This window comes from Acyrthosiphon pisum, chromosome A2 (assembly GCF_005508785.2).
Source record: "Acyrthosiphon pisum isolate AL4f chromosome A2, pea_aphid_22Mar2018_4r6ur, whole genome shotgun sequence".
Taxonomy (NCBI): domain Eukaryota; kingdom Metazoa; phylum Arthropoda; class Insecta; order Hemiptera; family Aphididae; genus Acyrthosiphon; species Acyrthosiphon pisum.
Window position 1 is genome coordinate 50,976,013 of NC_042495.1, and position 21,414 is coordinate 50,997,426.

Here is a 21,414-nt window from a genome sequence, read left to right on the forward strand (position 1 = left end):
AATAATCTTAAACAGAAATTCATAAAAGTTTTTCTTTTTAATTTCTAAGATTTGGAAATTTAATACAAGGCTCCTAACATATTTTTACAATAGCAGTTGCAAAATAAAAGGAATACATTGTCACAATTTTTATTTATAAGCATTTAAAGTTCAAATTTTGACAACATATTATGTAAAAATCACGAAAATTCGTAAATTATTTTATGCTAGAAATTCATAAAAAATTTTCCTTTTATATCTAAGATTTCAAAATTTAATACAAGGCTCATAATATATTTTTACAATAGCAATTGAAAAATAAAAGAAATATATAGTCACGATTTTTTTTTTATAAGCATTTAAAGTTCAAATTTTGACTAAATACGTAAAAATTACGGCAATGTTCAAATTATCTTAGACAGAAATTCATAAAAGTTTTTCTTTTTAATTCTAAGATTTGGAAATTTAATACAAGGCTCCTAACATATTTTTACAATAGCAGTTGCAAAATAAAAGGAATACATTGTCACAATTTTTATTTATAAGCATTTAAAGTTCAAATTTATACGAAATATGTCAAAATTGCGAAAATTTGCAAGTAATTTAGTGGTTGAAAAATCGTAAAAATTTTTTCTTTAATAACTAAGTTTTTAAAATTTGGTACAAGGTTCTCCATAAGTTTTTCTTTAAAAATAATATATCCTAGACTGACAAATCATCTCCGTTCAGAATCGTTTTTCGTATACAATGATATAATATCATTGGATTCAAATTTAATTCCATCCATTACAGTAACCCACTTGTAACCTACTGTACAGCAGAGCGACATCCACGACTTACCCGCCTTTTTTCTTTTGATACAGGTAGATTAACCTATAAGGAATCTTGTATTACATTTTAAAATCTTAGATTTAAAAAGAAAAATTTTTACGAATTCTTAACTCAAAATAATTTGCTAATTTTCGTGATTTTTACATATTTTGTCAATTTTTGAACTTTAAATGTTAATAAAATAAAACTGTGACTAAGGATTTTTAATATTTTTCAAATGTCATTGTAACAATATAGTAGGAGCCTTGTATTAAATTTTGAAGTATTTTTACTCAACAAATAAAGTTTTATTGACATTCATAGAAAAAAAAACTAATAATATTGGAAACTGAAAATGTCCCTAAATAATTCAAAACAAATCAAAATATTTTGAAAATTTTATCATGTATAGAAAATGGAAATATAAACAACCAGTGAAAATTTCATGTTTCTACAGTCATTTGTTTTAAAGTTACACCAAAAACCAAAATCAATTTTCTCGAAAACAGATTTTGCGTAAAAATTCCCGTTTTTCCTTAATTTTTCTTTTGTTTTTCACGGTGCTTTTGAAAACTATTGGAAATAACCCCCAAAGTACCAACTAGATTCACTTTCCTATCAGAAAAGGTACTGTTGAAGAAAATCCAAGCACTTTTACTGTGCTAAAAGGTGATGACAGACATAAAAAAAAAAAAAATTAAAAAAAAAACACACATCATTGTAAAATCATATTACATTCATCGTTCCACTCAGAATCTAAAAATTCAAACAACAAACACTGAATAAAGATTTCTGTTATTTTTTTGTTATTCAAAGAATATTAATCGTAGACTAACTTAAAAGAATCTACTATTTCTTGAATTATTGTTTTCTATACATGCTGCAATTTTCAATATATTCACGCTCATTTTAAGCTATCAATACAAACATTTGAAATTTTCGAGTTTTTAAATGCATTTTTATCTGACGATTTGATTTATAATTTATTTTTAATGTTATTTTTATAATCCTCAATAACTATATAGAAACAAATTTGTAATAATCAAAAATATATTGTATATAATCGAATTTTGTGTTAAATCATTTACATTAAATTGGTAGTTAACCACTCCGCAAATAACGTAGATCACCTGCTACATGAATACCAAAACGTTGTAGAAATGCAATCACTGTGACCCATTTTGAACAAAATCTTTCGTGGTAAATACCTCAAACTTTACACCAAACTTAACTCAAGTTTGTTTTTCAGGTTAATATGTTTTTATTGCTATAAGTGGTTAAAAAAAATGCATAAACATATTGCATACGAGTCTGCAATGAAGTACCACATTTTATGTCTTTGCTGTCCTTGCTATCATATTTTGCACATACCTAGGTAATCTACTGAAGAGTTTGAACATAAAAACGTTCCGATACTACCGACACTAGTAAAGTATCGATACTTTGGTTGGTCTTTGGTTCTCTCCCTTTTTAAATTAGCCTATCTTCTGCTCAGAGGTATAATTTATCTATGTATATAACAATATCTGATCCCGTTCACTTCGTTGCCCATTAAAATTGCCAACTCTATATGAATAATATGTTTTACATATCACCATGGCAACAATTTATATACAAAACATTCCATCAGAAATTTCAAAATAATATATAAATGGTTGCCATGGTAACATGTAACGTAACGCTTTATGTAACGTAACGTTTTTCGATTCTATGTGCCAAAGCAAAGACATAAAATGTCAATAAAGAAATCAATTGGTGATTGAAAGCTTATCAATTATCAGGCCAGCGGGGGGTGGATCTGTAACGGGGAACATGTAAAATAACATATAAATGATACACAGCGGCGTTACATCTTATCAATTTCAATCGCCAATAGTAGTACTGACATAAGATTATTCGTAACTTATTCTGTAAATACTAAATGTATAAAAAATTTATATATTATTCATTACCTACTCATATGATATATCATTAATTAATGATTGAACTTGTATATTTATAAAATAAAAATAAATTGCCTATTTAAAACCCCTGGACAAGTGACCACTGACCAGTGACTTTTTAGTCTTTCTCTTTTTTTATTTTTTTTTTGCCTAAGTGTATAAAATAATTATTGAGACTTAATATTTCTTCAAGTACCCTTAATGCTTATTAAACATGTTAAATATGTCATTTAAACGACGTTTATTAAACTTTTTAATTTGACAAAGAACATTTTTTACTACCTATTTTTCTACCTAGCATACAGCAATTTACCATATCATTAAATGTTGTTAATTTCATTAGTAAAAATTCTTTTCACTTTTCAATTTTTATTTGGTACATCTGAATCGTATACCTATTTGTTGTTTTTTAAGAGTAAACGTAAAAAGATACAATCTGCAGTGACCAGTGCATGGGATTTTTGGAATTAAGTGTTGGAGACTACATTATAGAATCTTTGGACCTGGCTTATTAGTTAGGTACTATTATAATCATCGGCTGCGATGGACGCGCACGTTTATGTATAGGTATATTTTATTCAATATTGTGCTATTGTAGTGCCCATATATTCACGTACGATATAATATATATTATTGTTATTATTATTATTTTATCATTATAAAATGCGATTACAGAAGAATTTGTTCTCGGATCGGAACAGGTTCTCCGGTTACAAGTGTTATTATAATATTCCGAGGTCCTGTACATTGCTGCGTGTATTATACGTAAATATAACTATATATATATATATATATATTATTACCTACCTACAACGAATCCGTCATTATATTTTTCCGCCGTCATCTCACGCACTTATAAACACGCGTTCAAGTCTTCGCGTCTTCGAGTTTTTTGTTTCTTTTTTTATTAGTCTACGTCTACCTGTACCATTATTATAAAATCACCACTACCGTCATTATAGATGAACCGAAAACACGACATTTTTCGTGAATTTTTCGTCGATACCCTGCATGCACTCATTTCTCTCTCACGGGCGTGCAGTGTAATTATTATCGTTAAGACTTCTTTCTCTTCTTAAAATATTATAATATTACGGTAGCTCCAGTTTTTAGCTCTTCTGAATATAATATAGAACACGTTTTAAATGTATTTTTTTACACGATCAAACGATATATTATAATACAATATCGTGTTTCAAAAAAAAAAAAAATACTTCGACAATGGAGTAGTTACCTATATAATATATAGCTGGTGCCTATAATATATTTAGATTTTATTTTAATATTCATCCAACTAGTTTTATTATAGATATTTTCGATGTCTGTCGCATACATTCCACAGATACATGGTGTCTCTAAAATGTTTGCAGAAAAAGGTCTTAAACTCACGTCATAATATAATAGATCAACGTGTAGAAAAATAAATCTGAGTTATTGAAATATACGACCATATCTGACAGTCGTTCGTCCAAAGTTATAAAAATGAAAATCTGTTAATTGGTAACCGCATCAATCGAGAACGGCTGAACCAGCCTATAAATTGCCTATTCGATCCGATTGGTTCAATTTTTTCAAATATTCGTAATATTCCTAATGAGGTAATTACGGAAAGGAAAAATCGAAAACAACTGAAAGACCTTTTATCAATGGGATTTATTTTCAGCTCACAAAAAAAGTTTTTTTTTGTGTATTTATAGGGTTGCCATTGCTTAAATGTTAACGCCGGGCGTGCCTGCAAGTTAGGCTAGCGAGAGGGATACCCATGGGTAAATTCATGGTCAATGCATATAGACTAGACACGTATTATAAATTATACCGTATAAGTCGTGTATATAATAAACATCTTATTATATAAAAACCTAGGCTCACGATGTTCGAACTCGCTAGTCTTCGCTAGTATACTCAACTGATTTTAATAAAATTTTGTTAATGACTCTTGCTTGGTCCAATTTGATGGATAGGATAGTTGTTATATCACGTTGGTGGCTTTTTTTTTTTATTAAACTTTTTTATTGACAATAATCAAAAAAACTAAATAAACTCAACATTTTCTTATGCATATAAATAGCTTTTGTATCTACGGCTATATTATTATGAGTTACACTCAAAAAAAAATCGAATTTTGTCGAAAATGGGTTTTGCTTAAAAATATCAGTTTTCCTTAATTTTATGTTTTTTTTTACCTGTCGCTTTTGAAAACTATTGGCTACTTTTCTGCTTTTGAGTTTTGACTCACCAAAGTACCAACTAGATTCACACTCCTATCTGAAAAGATGGTGTTGATGAAAATTGAAACAAAAAAAGGTGGGCAAGTGGATGTCGCTCTGCTGTACAGTAGGTTACAAGTGGGTCACTGTATAATGAATATGGTATTAAATTTGAATTCAATGATATAATATCATTGTATAAGAAAAAACGATTCTGGTCGGAGACGGTATGTCAGTCTAGGTATAAGACATTATATATTTATCTATGGTATTAAAAAAAAATGACCTTACACATTAATATGCTTACACACTATACTATATTATACTATTACTATATCTCATACTGCGTATAGCATACAGACAGGGGTTCACAACAGAACCCCGGATTCAAACAAAATAAAATTGATAATATTGATCATTAATTGTATTAAACATTAACATATTACACATATTCCAAAACAATAATGATAATAATCACAATTATATAATATTTATGATGATTATTAAATTTGTTTTAAAATATGCGTACCTACCTAATATTATGTTTAAATTTTATAAAATGAATGATCGACCGATATTATAAACTATTTGTTTAAATTCGCGGTTCACATTGCCTGCCGTAACATATATAATATATATCATAAATGTATGTAAAAACGCATTATCATATACTTTGTATAAGTAGTTACCTACATTATATTTATACTATATATAGAATATATTTGGTATAATTGTATAAATTATATTTTATACACTGCAATCGATGCAGCGCTCGCGCGATTCGATTAAAATATCACGATGTGAGGTATTATGTTTCGCCGTGGCCCGGCGATTGTAACCACTAACCAATCATTATAATATCGAGCCGATCGTTTAAATGAGGTTTATATAGTTTTATAGTTGTACCTATACATATTAATTTATTTATGTGCGAGAGACGCGTATTATTTTAATATACTGCAGACTATAAAGAATTATTATACAAGATGTTAACTGTTAAGCAGTGGCATAGCCGGGATTTTTCTTTGTGGGCTGGGTGGGGGGGGCTTATAATGTGTTTACACAGAGTTGGCTTAACTATATGGTCTCTCATAAGCATAGGCGCAAATAGACAAATTATTTTGGGGGGGACTAAAGCCCCTCCTATAATATTTTCTAAAAATTATATATGCTCAGTACTAATAACTGACTTTTGAACTGGGGGGACTTGGCAGAAATGTGGGTGGACTAAGTCCCCCCAAGCCCCCACCTATTTGTGCCAATGCTCATAAGTTTATAAGCATATTGATGGCATATCGAGGTTTTATTTTAAGTTTTTACGGCTAATGGCTATACAAATATACAAATTTGTATTTGAAGTAATTTGCATAAACCGCATAGATATAATTTTTTATTTTATTACAATTTAGCGAGGACTACAGCCCCCCTAGCCCCCTGGCTACACCACTGATGTTAAGTACACGCGTCGTATACCTACATGTGACCTACGGAAATGTTCACTTATACCGAATGTATTTTCAGATGATTGAATAATATATTTACAGACTATTTTTATAACAGTTGGTTCACCTCATTCTTTTAGGTAAGTAATTTCCATACTCACAAAAATAACACTACAATATAACGTGAAATATATAACATTTCAGTATTAAAATATATTAATGAATTCCAAATCAAAAATCAGTACAAGCATCCTAAAAAAATAAGTCAAAAATAAATGCGAACACTATCCTAAAAGACGAGCTCATACCAATAAAACTCTACTCTTTACGAGAGTATTTTCAATTTATAATAAATAAAAGAATAAAGTTAACATTAACTATATACATTTATTATTGTTATAGGTACACAACAATACTATATATACATAGTAAATCGTTCAATATATATCTAATCAATATGCAGTAGATAATATATATAAAAAAGTGTGTTCGAGAATCGAGCTGGTAAAAATAAAGGAGGCACAGTATTTTCTAAGTCTTGTTGTACTAAACAAGTGCAAAAATGTTAGTTTGTTATCGATGTAAAATCTATCGAAATCGGTTTACTTATATTATTCGTATTTTTAGGAGATTAATAAGAACTAAGAAAACATGACTGTTTTATACATAAAAAAATTATATAGGTAGATATATACCTATTATGATGATTTCACTTGACCATGCTGAAGATATACAAAATATAAAATACACCCAGGCAGTGTGGGTGTATTGTAGGTAATAGGTATATATTTCAGGGCTTATTATAAGGATTTTTACCTACTGCCCAAACATACTGAAGTTTGTTTCATGAAATTTATTTGGAAAATCATATTAACTATAACATTATAACTAAAACATGTTAATATTATACTTTTACTTTTTATATTTATTATATATTATTAATTACAATTTTACAATAGTAAAATAGAATTCAAATATCTAAATAATAAAAATATATTTTATATATTTAAAATTTTCTTTTTTTTGAATGATTTGTATCCTCCTCTTCTAGGACATCGTTTTGTAAAACCTGAGGATTCAACGATTGACCAAAAATGCCTTTAAACCAACCTTGTTCTCGTGCTTTGGAAGTTTCTTTTAATCGTCGGTTTGATGAGTTTATTCATAACAAAGTTGCAGGTTTTGGATCCCATAATGTTAAAGGTGGCATGTTAAAGTGGACGAACAAATATTCATTTTCTGTTTCAACTATAAGACTTTGACGATCTGAAGATTTTAAAATATTACTCGTACTTATGAGACAGCAATTCTTTTGTGTATATTATTTGTATAGAATATAACGATAAAAAATGTTTATTTTTTTCTAAAAATGTTGTTTTGTAATGACTTAAAATCATTTAAATTATGTCTTTCAAAAAAGTTTGTGTTTTCTGAAATAAAGAGGGACCCTAACTGGATAACCCGCTTATTATAGAAGCATAGAACTACATACGACATACCTATAGAAGTTATATCGACAAAATAATATAATAATATTATATAGAAATATCGATTACCTATGTGATATTGAATAGTTGATGTGCTTCGCGCACTGTAATAATATTATTATACTTTCAACAACGACGCGATGAAAAAAAAATGTTTATTATTAGGTGCATTTTATATATAGATATGCATAAAACAACGCTAAATAATATTCGATATCTAAGTATATAATATATATGCATATTAATATATTATATTATATACGAGTACAATATATTATCTTCCTCTTCCACACAACGTGTGCAAGGATATTAGAGTACTTTTTTTTTTTAATCGAATATTATGTTACTTGGACGAGTTTTTTTATTCTATACACGAGGAAAATACGGGAATCGTTAAAAAAATGATTATTATACATTTATACCTATATGGCTATAATATTCTGCATGCACACTCCGCGCCGCGCCACGGAATCGTTTATTTTAATTACAAGACCGAGAAACTCGTATCCGCGCGATATTTAAATTGCTCGAATGCGAACTTGCGCACGCGCACCGTGATATAAATCTTATATAAATATATTATGTATATGTATATACAATATATATACTTGAATAATAATATGTGTACACCGAAAACTGATATATATTCAACAGACTGCAGCTAGTATAATATATACTACCTATATATAATATATTACATAATTTACGTCCGTTTACGTCGAATACTTAGGTATATATTTAATTTTCCTCTACACACTTTATTAGACGTACCTAAACATTTATTCCGATAAACTTTTTTGCAGGTTTTTTTGTGATAGATGCCAATATTTTATATAATCTCTAAGATTTTAATCAATATTTAAAAATATTATTCGTATGAACTCGAAAGTTGAAACATTTTGCCATTATGCATATTATTATGCATATTACATACACAATGAAACGTTCAAATATTTGGATTCATTTTTAGTTATTTATATCACAAGCCTATTCTCATACCGTTCTGGCGTTCTATATGTACGTTGTTATATTGACTTATAAGTTGAAGTGCCCTAGCTGTACCATAGTCATTTTGAAAACAAAAATTCGTTCTACGGGAATAATGATCCTGTTCTGTAAAATCAAACTAATTTGTTAAATTTTTTTTTTCTTATAGAGGGTAATGAGGTCTCTACACTCTACAGGCCTCATCGAACTCCGTTTTTCAATATTTCAATCTCAAACTTCATAATATGTCTTCAAAAATAATACAATTTTAAGCTTTTTTTTTATAAATTATACCTATAACACAATTATTTAAAATAAAATAAAAAATCAGTGTTTGATGGGGGTCAGGACTCAGGAGGTCAGGCACTGTTCGGCGGCTCAGTCTGCATGTGCGAAGCCGGTTCAACCTAACCTTAACGGAGTATACAAAGCCTGAGAATTATTCCCGTGAAGTCATTTTTTCCGATGTAGAACATATATCCAACCCCCCCCTAAATAGGTATCATGCAGTAGATTAGTGGAAATGCATTATAATTAAGACTTAAGAGTGCTCTAAAATATTTAATTTAATTTAAAAATTTTATAGAATTGCGGAAAATTTGAAAAACTGGCATCGACCCCTTAAATAACAGCTTGGTAGTCGATAATCAATCAATATTCTTTATCGATATACTTTTAAGTTCACTCAATCATTGAACATATTCCTATACTCCTTTTCAAAAGAGAACATACCGATTTCGCGCATATCGAATGTTTCGATTGGTGCGTCGAAAACCACGTGATCACGCTAATAATGGGAAATTGGTGAGAGATGCACGCCGCCGGGCATAAATTGGTCACCGACCGGTATGTTCTCTTTTGGAACCGAGTATAAATAATTATTGTTTTATAGAATAATTTATTTTTGTCAAAAATGTTGTCAACCTGCCTTTTTACTAAAATGTATTATTAATATAGATATATAATAAAATATCCTTTGAAATATAGGCTGACTGCAGACCACTTCCGCTCAAAATAATTTTTCGTTTACATCCATTACCGACTCAACGATGAGGAACATTCGACACCTACTATACAGCAGAGTGACTTCGTTGTGTGTGTGGGGGGGTGTAGTTCACTGTAGTTTGTAATTATTGTTATAGATGGCGGTACTCCTTTGTTTTATTTATTCATTTATGGTAGTGGTATAAATATTGAATATAAAATAGTATAAAACTAAATATAACTAATATGTAACGATAATATGTAACAAATACGAGAACTTCGAACTTACTAGTACGAACTATATTACATACCTAATAGTACCGATAAACATAACTAATGCTCTTAAATTACAATTTTTAAATATTTTATACGGAAAATACTAATCAACTCGTTTCGTTTATAGTGTAGGTATAATTGTAACTTGTAAGATAAATTAAATATAGACTGCATTATATAAATTATGCTTAATGGTGAACAATTTAAAATCAACTGAATATTTAAATAATAAAAAAAGTTATTTCCCGATATTATAATTTACAAGATTTAATATTATATTTGTGGATTAATTATTTGTCCATTCAAAAGCTGCAGTGTTTTCCAAATAGTTTGAAAATCCTTCATGGACAGTGTTTCTTATTTAAGCATTAAGCACATATATACATTATAAAGTGTAATGGTTCAACTCTGGGCGTTGAGATTTACAAAAAATATGTGTGTTCCCCGGGCGAAAATTTGGTTGATCAATATTATTGGCTATAAAAATGTTATGATGCAACCGGTGTATTTTACTATATAGACCCATGGCATGACCATAATTACAAGTGTTATTATTCAGGAATTTATCTGTATGAAACAGGAATTAATTTTCATTAAAAAGTTAAGGCCTCGGGGGCATCGTCCTCGTATGTTCCATTATTTGTTCATTCTGTAGTGTAGGTACAGACGTACAGTGTATTATAGGTAGATAGTTAAGTTGAGCTATATATATGTTACACATATAGTGTGTAAACTGTATAGGGGTCCACTCGTAGGTCCTTATATTACAATATATATACCTACTTAACATACAGCTGGAGTCGTATCAAACTTTTATATACATTTGCATAGTAATTACTAATTAGTAATTAGTACCGTACGCAAACCAAAATACCGAATATAATAGGTACCTATATAACGTGCATAAAATAATGACTTTAAAGTTTAAACGGTATAATATTATTTTAAACACAACATATTATAGGTATAGGTACAAAGTATAGATTAGAATATAAATTACGGGCGCCGCAGTTACAAAAACCAATCGCTACTAAAATTATAATGTAGGTACCTATATAATACATAGGTTCACTGAGCTGAAACAAACTTAAAATAAACAAGACCATATATATTTATATAGATCGGAAACTGCAACAGTATCGAATGTACCTGTATTATATTATATTTACATATTGTATAATATACTCGTGTCGAATAATATCTGTAGCTACCTTACTTGCAGTATCGCTATTCGCGATATTATATTATATATGCCAAAGAAAAAAAAGTAGGTAGATATCGTATGATGTGGCAAACAAACAATATTGTGTAAAACACGCACGTGGGTCTATATAATATATATACGATCCATTGTAATAATATATCACACGCAAATGTACAGATCGAAGACTTGCACGATTGCGTTTCGGTCGGACGACTATCGCATGCGATTGAAATAAATCTCGCCGGTATCGCGTTATTATATTATTATAATAGTATAATGGTATAATATTATGAGGCTGCTGTATTGTATATTATATTATTATATCTCGTTTACCACTGCCGTCGCCCTTTACAGTAATATACTTGGGCTAATATATTTGCCGACTTTCTATATGCGTATACGACATATACAGCGCGCATAGAGCCACGCACTGTAAAACTGCAGTGCAGAGGATTTAGGAGGGTTCAAATTCAAACTCCTGAGCCCAGCGACTCTACGAATTACAAAATATTTAAAGACCTCCGAAAAAGTATTTTTCCGTCACAATAATGGACAAATAAGTGGATATAAATAAAAAAATTGTTAATAGTTTCATTATATGTGTTTTTACCTTTTAGTATTATAATAATTATATACCTCTATACAGAGTGTTTCTTATGTCATTGTACGCGGGGTTTTTTAACGATTATGGATCGATGACATAGAATTTCGTTGAAACGAAAAAAGACGTGTTACTTTATTTTTAACAGGCAATTTTTTTATAACAATTTCAAAATTTTTAAGCACGCAGGTGTTGTACCAGTTGCAAAATCAACTTTATTTTTTCAAATGGTAATACTAGTATACTACTATATTTTTTAATGGATTCTGGTAAAGCTTTTTTTTCTAGCGGATGCCATTAATTGGTATTTCTCGTTCACATTTACCGTATTATTTATAGTTATTTAAAAAATATAGAAATCTGTCTACAAACTATATTATATTCAAAATAATCTGCCATGTTTCCTTGGTTGCATGGTTAATAATGCTGTATGCCTTTGGGCTTTGAGGCTGTGATTAGATATGTTTTTATGGATTGTTGGAATGTGGTGGATTCGTTTGCAATTAGGTATGCTTTTTCGTTTCCTGGTATTCCGACATGAGAAGGGACCCAAATGAATGCTATTCATTTATTCATAGTTTGTTTCAGTTATTTGATGCGTGTTGTATTAGTTCATTTTTTTAGTAGGGGTCTGTTATCGATTTTATAGCACTCAAGGAGCTATATAAATGATCAAGGGAAAATCGGAAGAACAATAAGCGTCGTTGTCGATGATACATTCTGTTGGCTCGCGTTCAGCTTTCTAAATTAATAAAAGAAAATGCCTTCACGGCCTAGAAGAACTTGTTCAGATTTTGAAAGTAAGTATATTAATAAAAATTGACATTTTGTGTTGGCATTGTCATTTATTTTACATACAATTCATTTTAATGCAAGGTGACATTTTATTAAAGTAGGTTGACTAACATTATAAATTGGTAGTTAGGCCCGTCGGCGCTAACACAAAAAACAAAACTCACCTGTGGTACGTTAGGTGGCGGATTTTATCCCACGCGAATCGTGCCGGGGACGTAAGTAAAAACAATAATATTGCAACCGCACACGAACGACCACCTAGCCGTACCACAACGAAGAACTCACAGTATACACGAGGTTTGCTACTGCGTACAGAATAAACACAAAACAAAACCACGTTATTCACAATGATTCTGGTGAACAATGAACACCCTAAAAGGGGACAAAAACAATTAGATGGGCAATAATATTGCGCGAACGATACTCACCAGAATCGAATTACAACAGTTCAACACAAAACAGTAAACGTGGCTTAGAAGCAGCAGACGAACGAAGGAGACAAAAACGTAGAAAAAGTGGCAAGACCATACTGGGCGATGAGCCGCAAAGAACAGCTAGAGAGAACGAATAGAAAACACACTTGAACATGCCGATTTTAACGGTAACTCACATAAACAGAATGCCAGTGTCACCTGCACAACAACACGAAAGAACAAATAAACTAGAAACTTTGAGGTGACACTAATTTTTTGAACAACTTTATACACAAAACATTGAAAGAAAAGAATTGAACACAGTTACAATAGTTAACGTAACGGTCTCACACATGCACCGGGCGGTCAGCACACGACAGCTGATACTACCGTCGACCGCGCAGCAGTGACTAGTGATAAGACCGCTACGGAACACAACAAACATAACTACATGAAGAAATTGCCATATTGGCTCCAACATTCTCCCCCCTTTGAAAGGACTCAGGCCTTTCAAAAGTAGGCGAGATACATTAAACATAGTATATTGAACATATAATTTAGAACATAGAATACTTAACAGATACTAATACAACTGTGGTGTTGAACAATAATAAAAACACAATAAGCAATGTGATGCTTTTACAATAATACATTTTAATAAACGATGAGTGAAGACTGAAGAGTGGTTAGGCTGCATACTCTTCCTCCTTGATGCTAGGCAGCACTGCAATTTTCAATGTCGGACGCTGGAACTCCCTGCCAGCTGAGTTAGTGATAGTGACCACACGAACGATTCCATCATCTCCAGGATGAACCTTGGTAATTCTAACCATTTTCCACTTGAGAGATGGTAATTGTCTTCCTTTAAAATAGCCAATGAACCGACCTTGACATTGTCCGTTTTCGACAGCCAGCAACCTCTCTTGTGGAGTTGTGGAAGGTATTCTCCGCTCCATCTTTTCCAAAAACTTTGAGCTTGCATCTTGACCAGCTCCCTCCTTTTTACTCTATTAAGCGGTATTCCAGTACTGTCAGGTTCAGCGGGTAGTGTTAAACTTCCTCCAACTAAAAAATGGCCCGGTGTCAATGCATTGAGATCGGATATCATGAGACATTGGAGATATTGGACGAGAGTTCAATACAGCTTCTACTCGGCAAAGCAAAGTATTCATTTCTTCATATGTGAGAAGGCCCATTGCAGTTACCTTCAGTAAATGTCTTTTGGCAGATTTCACAGCCGCCTCCCAGAGACCACCGAAGTGGGGTGCGGCGGGTGGTATGAAGTGCCATTGAATCTTGAGATCTGTGAGAGAGTCTTCAACTGTGCGTTGTCCCCTTTCAGGTGAAAAATATGAATGCAGGGCCTTGTTGGCTCCCACGAAGTTTGTGCCGTTGTCACTGTAGATGTGGCTACAAGGGCCCCGACGAGAGATGAATCGTATGAGGGAGGCTAAAAAGGCTTCTGTGGTAAGTCCGCTGACCAGTTCTAAGTGTATAGCACGAGTCACGAGACAGACGAATACTGCAACATAGCATTTAATGCTGACCACTCTGCGTATGCCACTTCTAATCATGATTGGTCCACAAAAGTCAACTCCGGTTCTAGCAAATGGACGCTCGATATTAACTCTTTCCCGTGGCAGCGGTGCCATGAATGGAGGCGGTAGAGCCGGGCTGGAACGGAAACAAATTATACATTGTCTGACAGTCTATCTTGCAATAACTCGACCACGAATTGGCCAGTAGCGAAGGTGGATGTTAGTTAGCAATCTTCGAGGACCAATGTGAATCAAACACTTATGTTCATATTCAAAAATTAATCGTGTGATTGTACTCTTTGCTGGCAACGCAATTGGACATTTACTTGTGTAGGCAATATCTGCATTTATAAGTCGGCCACCTACTCGCAAAAGGCCATCTGGATCGAGAAACGGATTTAAAGTACGCAATGCACTACGGCGTCCAACAAGCCTGTTGGCTTTAAGCTCGGCAACTTCTGATGTAAATGACATGGACTTCATTTTTCGTAACAGTACCATGGTAGCATTGGATAATTCATTTACATTTAGAGCCTTCAGTCGTCGTTCAGAAACCACCTTTGTATGAGCATTGTAACAAAATCTTAGTAAATATGCTACGATACGGTTCATTCTGGACCATGAAGAGTACCTTTCTTCAAATTGACAATCTGGTGGTTGAGTCACTACAAGAACAGGCCGAACTATTCTGACCTCGGGTAGCTCAGTGTGAATGACGTTGTTTGATGGCCAACACTCTTGGGCTTGGCACAACCACTTGGGACTTTTCCACCAAAGTTCATTTGATAACAATGATTCAGCTGAGCACCCTCGCGAGATAATATCTGCAGGATTATCAGTTGTTGGCACATGACGCCACTACAAGGGTTGAGTTAGGTCCAATATTTGGGCAATTCTATTGGAGACATATGACTTGAGTGGTTTGTCACTATTGATCCAAGAAAGAATCAGACCATAAGATGACATTACGGGGATCACAACGAATGTTTATGCGTTCTAGTTCTCTTTTAACCATACTGACCAACTCTGCCAACAGAAGTGCTCCACAAAGTTCCAATCGTGGAATTGTACTGGGCTTTAGTGGAGCTACTCTAGACTTGGAACAATATAATTGACATTGCGATGTGGCAACAGATTGGAAATATATACATGCACCAAAGGCATTTTGCGATGCATCACAAAAGCCATGCAGTTGCACCGATGTAGTATTATCAAATGGAACATGACGTGGAATTGATAACTGCTCTAGATACTTGAGACCCTGATAAAAGCTTGTCCATTTGGTTTGCAATTCAACAGAAAGTGGTGTGTCCCAGTTCAATTTGGAGGACCATAACTGTTGCATAAACATTTTTCCTCGAATCAAGGCAGGCGTTAGGAATCCCACTGGATCATATACACTGTTTATATTGGAGAGTAATGTTCTTTTAGTCATGTGGAGAGGCCTTAATAAATCTTTAAAAATGAACTTAAAACAGTCATTACTTGGTTGCCAAGTGAGACCTAGTGTGCTAACGGTATCCTCTTCATTGATGGACAACAGGTAAGTAGGATCTCGTTCAGGAATTGACATTCTTGACATAACTAACTTTGAGTTTGAACACCACTTGCGAAGGAGTAGGCCAGCCTTATCAAGTTCTTCAGATAAATTTTGAAAAAGTTTATAACATTCGGCTTCGTCTTGACCGCCACTTAACAAGTCACCAACATAAAAATCTTCATGAATAGCACGCTGGGCTGCATGATTTTTAACATTGTAACTTAGCTCAAGTATACAGTGAGTGGCGAGAAATGACGCAGCCCGGGTACCGTAAGTCACAGTCAGAAGTCTGTAGTCCTTTAATGGTTCAGCAGGACTCTCTCGGTAGCAAATTCTTTGCATATCACAATCTTCAGGCGCAACCCGTATCCACGGGTTATTAAAATGCTTGTCTGAATGATCTTATTTGATGAGGTAGAAATACTTTATTGATTATCGAGTTATATGCAGATTCCGATATATCAGCGAGTGACGACTATTGATAAAATGTTGATTTTCGAAAAATAGATAAGAATTTAGTCCTGTATCTGTATGCCTGTACTCATAATAGGTACACAGTTGAGAGGCATAATACGATTAATGCTTAAAAAGTAAAAAGACGCAGAAAACAGAATGGAATTTTTAATAATACGGTTAATAATATTGAGTTTTTTCGTATTGATGATTCTCCGAGAGCTGTTTATAATTTTCTGGGTATTCTAATATAAATTAATAGAATATACATGAATAGTATTTTAAAGTTAAACGAAATCGTACTAAGCAGGACGATAATATGCGATGATATTATAATATAGATCGTAAATACACCCAAAAGAACACATATGAATAAAAAATAATAAGTACATGGCCATACCACGGGTATAAAATATGTTATTATTTATAAAATGTTTAAATGTTTTTAATAGTCGATCTTATCATAAATACTATGAGCGGCATGGCGCGGGCAGAGAGTCAACAAATAAATTCCGCAGGTACTTGGTAATTTACTTAATGTAAACCACTGTAATACTAAACTTAAAAACGTAATACTTTGAAATACGACTTCAAAATGTTTTAACTGTTCGTCGTCCTACACATGCAGCTTGCAAATTACAACACTCACTAGATAAATAAACGACAGATATAGATGAGAAATAACAAGCTGCGTATGTAAAATAATCAATATTTAAAATTTTTTTTTTTGATATATAATTTATAGCCACTTGCGCTAAACGTGTAATTATTTTTATTTTGTAATACCGATAATGAAAAATTTGAAATTTGATTAAAATTTTTTTGAATAAATTCAAAATAGCCAATTTGTGAATCTGATTATAAGAACTATTTGGATGGTAAAAACATTTGTCTAGATCAAGTAGTTAGAGTTAAATCGTACACTAACGTACATACAGCACGGGGTCCGCGATCTACCGCAGGTAGATTGCCTACCTAATAATGTACTGCTGCGAATCAGAATTTTTATTCCGGGCAACGGAAAAGTTAAGATTAATTTTGAAACCATACACCGAATATTAAATAATGAATTGAACAAAGTTTGAGTCACATATAGTTGGTACACTTAATGGGCAACGAAGTGCACGGGTTCAGCTAGTATTATATATAATTTATTCCACTTATTACTAAACACATTTATTTATTATTTTTGTTTTCACTTAAAAGTATATGTACCTATTTATATTATTAAATGAAAATAAATAATAACTGATTCTTAAAAAGTACATGAAGTTTAAGTCAATGAAGTTTGGTGGTTATCCAGTTTTTAAAAGTCCAACTGTGATCGAATGCATTTTGATGGTCTCTTAGTTAGGCACGTTCATTATTAAAAATATTCCATAAACGATGTAAATTATTAATCCACTCACTAATAACTAATAATTATTAATAATTATAAATTTAAAAATCAATTTAAACTTGCAAGAAGTATTTCTACTAAAAATGACCACTTCGTGTCAACGTGATTTGATAGGCGCGTACTTAAAATTAACAATGTTATAATAAAATATCTCGTAAATACGCTTCTAAATGTAAGAAATAATCATTAAAATTGTTCAAAAAAGTTTGTTGAATTAAATCTAAACTTCATTCATTTAAATCATGGTACAATAGTCAATAGGTATTATGTGATATGATTCCGATTGCGCTGAAACCGGTAGGTATCGTTTTAAAAGCATTTGTAGGTTTTTATTCAACAAAACTATTGTTAAATTATAATTTAATTGTAATTATCTACTACATCTTATTACTTGCTGGCTACAAGCTAATATTATACCCAAGGTGGATATATATATATATATATATCCACCTTGATTATACCTACTGGCCACAATAGAAGCTAGAAAAATAACACTACCTATTATAATTGTTTATTTGTTTTAGGTAGCAAATGATTGTTTGAAATCCATTATAAAGTGTTTAGCGCCACTCGTCCGTAACAGCCCTGTTCGTAATTTTCAGTACGTCGTTCGTTTGTTACAAAATCGTAGATATGGGCGCCAACTTGGGAATTTCACAATACCAGCAGTCACATGAATGTGCCAGCGAGGGTCGATGTGTTGTTGACACGCTCGATGGATTGATCGTAGGATCACGGCCGTCGGGTTTCCGTTGCAGCGCAGACATGGAGATAGTTTCCGGTCATCGCCCGAGTTGAGGATTGCCTCGCCCATGTATCGGGGTGTAGCCGCATCGACGGCGACAGATTTTACAGATTTTCGCGTGACTGCAGAGATGAACACCTTCAATCGGAAATCCCTGCGACCTCCGTATGTTCGATTATTGATCGCCGCGCTGGACTTGGCCTGCGATCGTAGGATCTCTTTGGCTATCGGGCCACCATTGCGTCGCGAACATTTCCGGTCGTGCCCAGAGTTGAGAATTCAGTCACCCGTGTACGGCGGAGTGAATACCGTCCCGCCGTCACCAGCGGAGATCATGTAGAAACCGGCACGGTCTGAATGCCGCAAATCAGCGTGGAAAAGATCGAGACGGTTCATTTGGAAGGGTCTGGTGAACGCGGCGCGCAGAATTTGTTTCTGTCGGAGCTTTGTAGACATGGAATAAGATTTGCTAAGTTACCACAATGGTCGCGGCTGTGTTACCTGCAGTCAGCCGCCGACTAACCTGCAGTTTTTGGGGTATCAATCGAAAGCGCCATTCGTTGTGTTTTCCGGACTATATTCGTCGGACTTCGTTCAAGTCGTCGAATCGTTACGTTCGCGTACTCGCGTATTGTTAAGCCGTCGTATTGCGGTATATTAAGTATTGTTTATTAGTTTCCGTTACGTTTTGTGTTGCCGCTGCTGGGGATGTGCATATTCATTAATCTCAGTTACGTGTGCCTCACGGTACCATTGTGAAGTCCGTTGTCGCATTTTCCAGCGACGAATAGACAGAGCAACTATCTGATCTCCGTAGCGTTATATTATAATTGTTTTTGGTATGTGGTGGGAACAAGCTAAATTATGTACTCACCATTTGTTGTGTATTAAAATACCTAGTATAGGTATGATATAATACCTAATATTATTATCTATTATATATAATAAACCACGATACTAACATATTGATTTGTTATATATAATATTTACTATGTGATCATTTTCTCCCTCAACTCTTCGAAAGTCGCAAATATAGTTGTCGCTAACCAACACCGTGTTTAAATTAGCAGCCGTGTGGCGTCAAAAATTAAGTTGAGTTCAAAGTATACCTGCCATAATTGTTATTTATTTTTGTTTTATAGTATACCTTTTTAATAAGAAAACTATTAAACAAAAAAAAGTTTTTTATGGGTTTTAATGGATAAATGGAAATATAGGTATCTACTGCATATTATTAGCTTATATTAGTCAGAAGATGAAAATCAGTAAGTACGCTTTTATTTTGAGTTACCTTTTTTGTGAAGATTGATTTTATAGAAATACTATATAAATACTGCCTTAACTTAATAAACAGTAGAATAAAACATAATGTTTAATACAAATTGATTAAACTTTGAATTTTTTCGTGTTATCGTCTACTGACTTAACTTAACCGAAAAATATATTAAGTATTTTAACTTGCTCATCCTTGAATAAACTTTAGATGCTATCATTCCATTTCATAGGAAATTTCGATTTTTCATGTAGTGATTTTATTATTTTGTTGTGATTCAAAAACCAATAACTGTGGATACATTAAAATTTCACTGAATGATTATATTTTTTTTTTGTCTATACACTATAACATTTTGAAAATATTTTGACTCTTTTTGAGCTATTTACGGACATTCTCGGTTTACAATTTGTATAGTTTTTTTTCTATAATTGTCAATAAAATGTTATATTTGTTGGGTAAAAAAGCGTGAGAATTTAATACAAGGATACATTGAATTCAAATTTAACCCCACCCATTACAGTGACCCACTTGTAACCTACTGTACAACAGAGTGACACCTACTTGCCCACGTTTTTATAATTGTTATTACTTAGTATTGTGTCAATTTATATCTATTATACTTTTAAAAGAACAAAATTAATCAAATCAAAAAAAGTTGCTACATTATGCTTATTGTTTGACGTTTTGGGGGTATAAAATGTTTATACATAAATCACATAATATTATCAGCTACATATAAAAAAAGGTGGGTAAGTGGATGTCGCTCTGCTGTACAGTAGGTTAGAAGTGGGTCACTGTATAATGGATGGTATTAAATTTGAATTCAATGATATAATATCACTGTATAAGAAAAACGATTCTGAGCGGAGACGGAATATCAGTCTATGTATTAGACATATATATACTTATCTATGGTATTAAAAAAAAATTGACCTATATAATAGGTACCTATAATAAATTCCAAATTAATCATATCATAATATCTATTAGGCACTTATAACGCGTTATACATCAACAAACAACCGTGGTACTATCATAGATATATAATAGTATACTTTAGAAGTTTCAAGTACCCACCAATAATATTATACAATCACAACAAAATAACTAAAATAGTTATCCTAGGTTTTTAATATGTAATTTCGTCCAAATTTGTACTTAAAATGACTATAAAAATAAACTGTGTTAATGTATTTTTTAGATATTTTGGTAACAGAATTAATTACATGGAATCTTGTTTTAAATTTTCAATTCTTAGATACAAAAGTTGGACATTTTATAAATTTTTTAACTACAAAATAATTATTCAATTAAATTTGATAAATTTTTGTCAAA

At 32.2% G+C, this 21,414-nt stretch overlaps 3 protein-coding genes across 3 annotated transcripts; all 3 read right to left on the reverse strand.

The window, feature by feature from the left end:
* Positions 1–14,165: 14,165 nt before the first annotated feature.
* Positions 14,166–14,780, reverse strand: LOC103309758. Its single transcript, XM_008186034.1, has one exon. It carries the CDS (start codon positions 14,778–14,780, stop codon positions 14,166–14,168), a length of 615 nt encoding a protein of 204 aa, XP_008184256.1.
* A 57-nt stretch (positions 14,781–14,837) lies between these two features.
* Positions 14,838–15,278, reverse strand: LOC103309759. Its single transcript, XM_008186035.1, has one exon. It carries the CDS (start codon positions 15,276–15,278, stop codon positions 14,838–14,840), a length of 441 nt encoding a protein of 146 aa, XP_008184257.1.
* Positions 15,279–15,594: 316 nt separating this feature from the next.
* LOC103309761 lies at positions 15,595–16,548 on the reverse strand. The gene has a single exon (XM_008186036.1). The coding sequence runs from the start codon at positions 16,546–16,548 to the stop codon at positions 15,595–15,597; it is 954 nt and encodes a 317-aa protein (XP_008184258.1).
* Between the last annotated feature and the right edge of the window lie 4,866 nt (positions 16,549–21,414).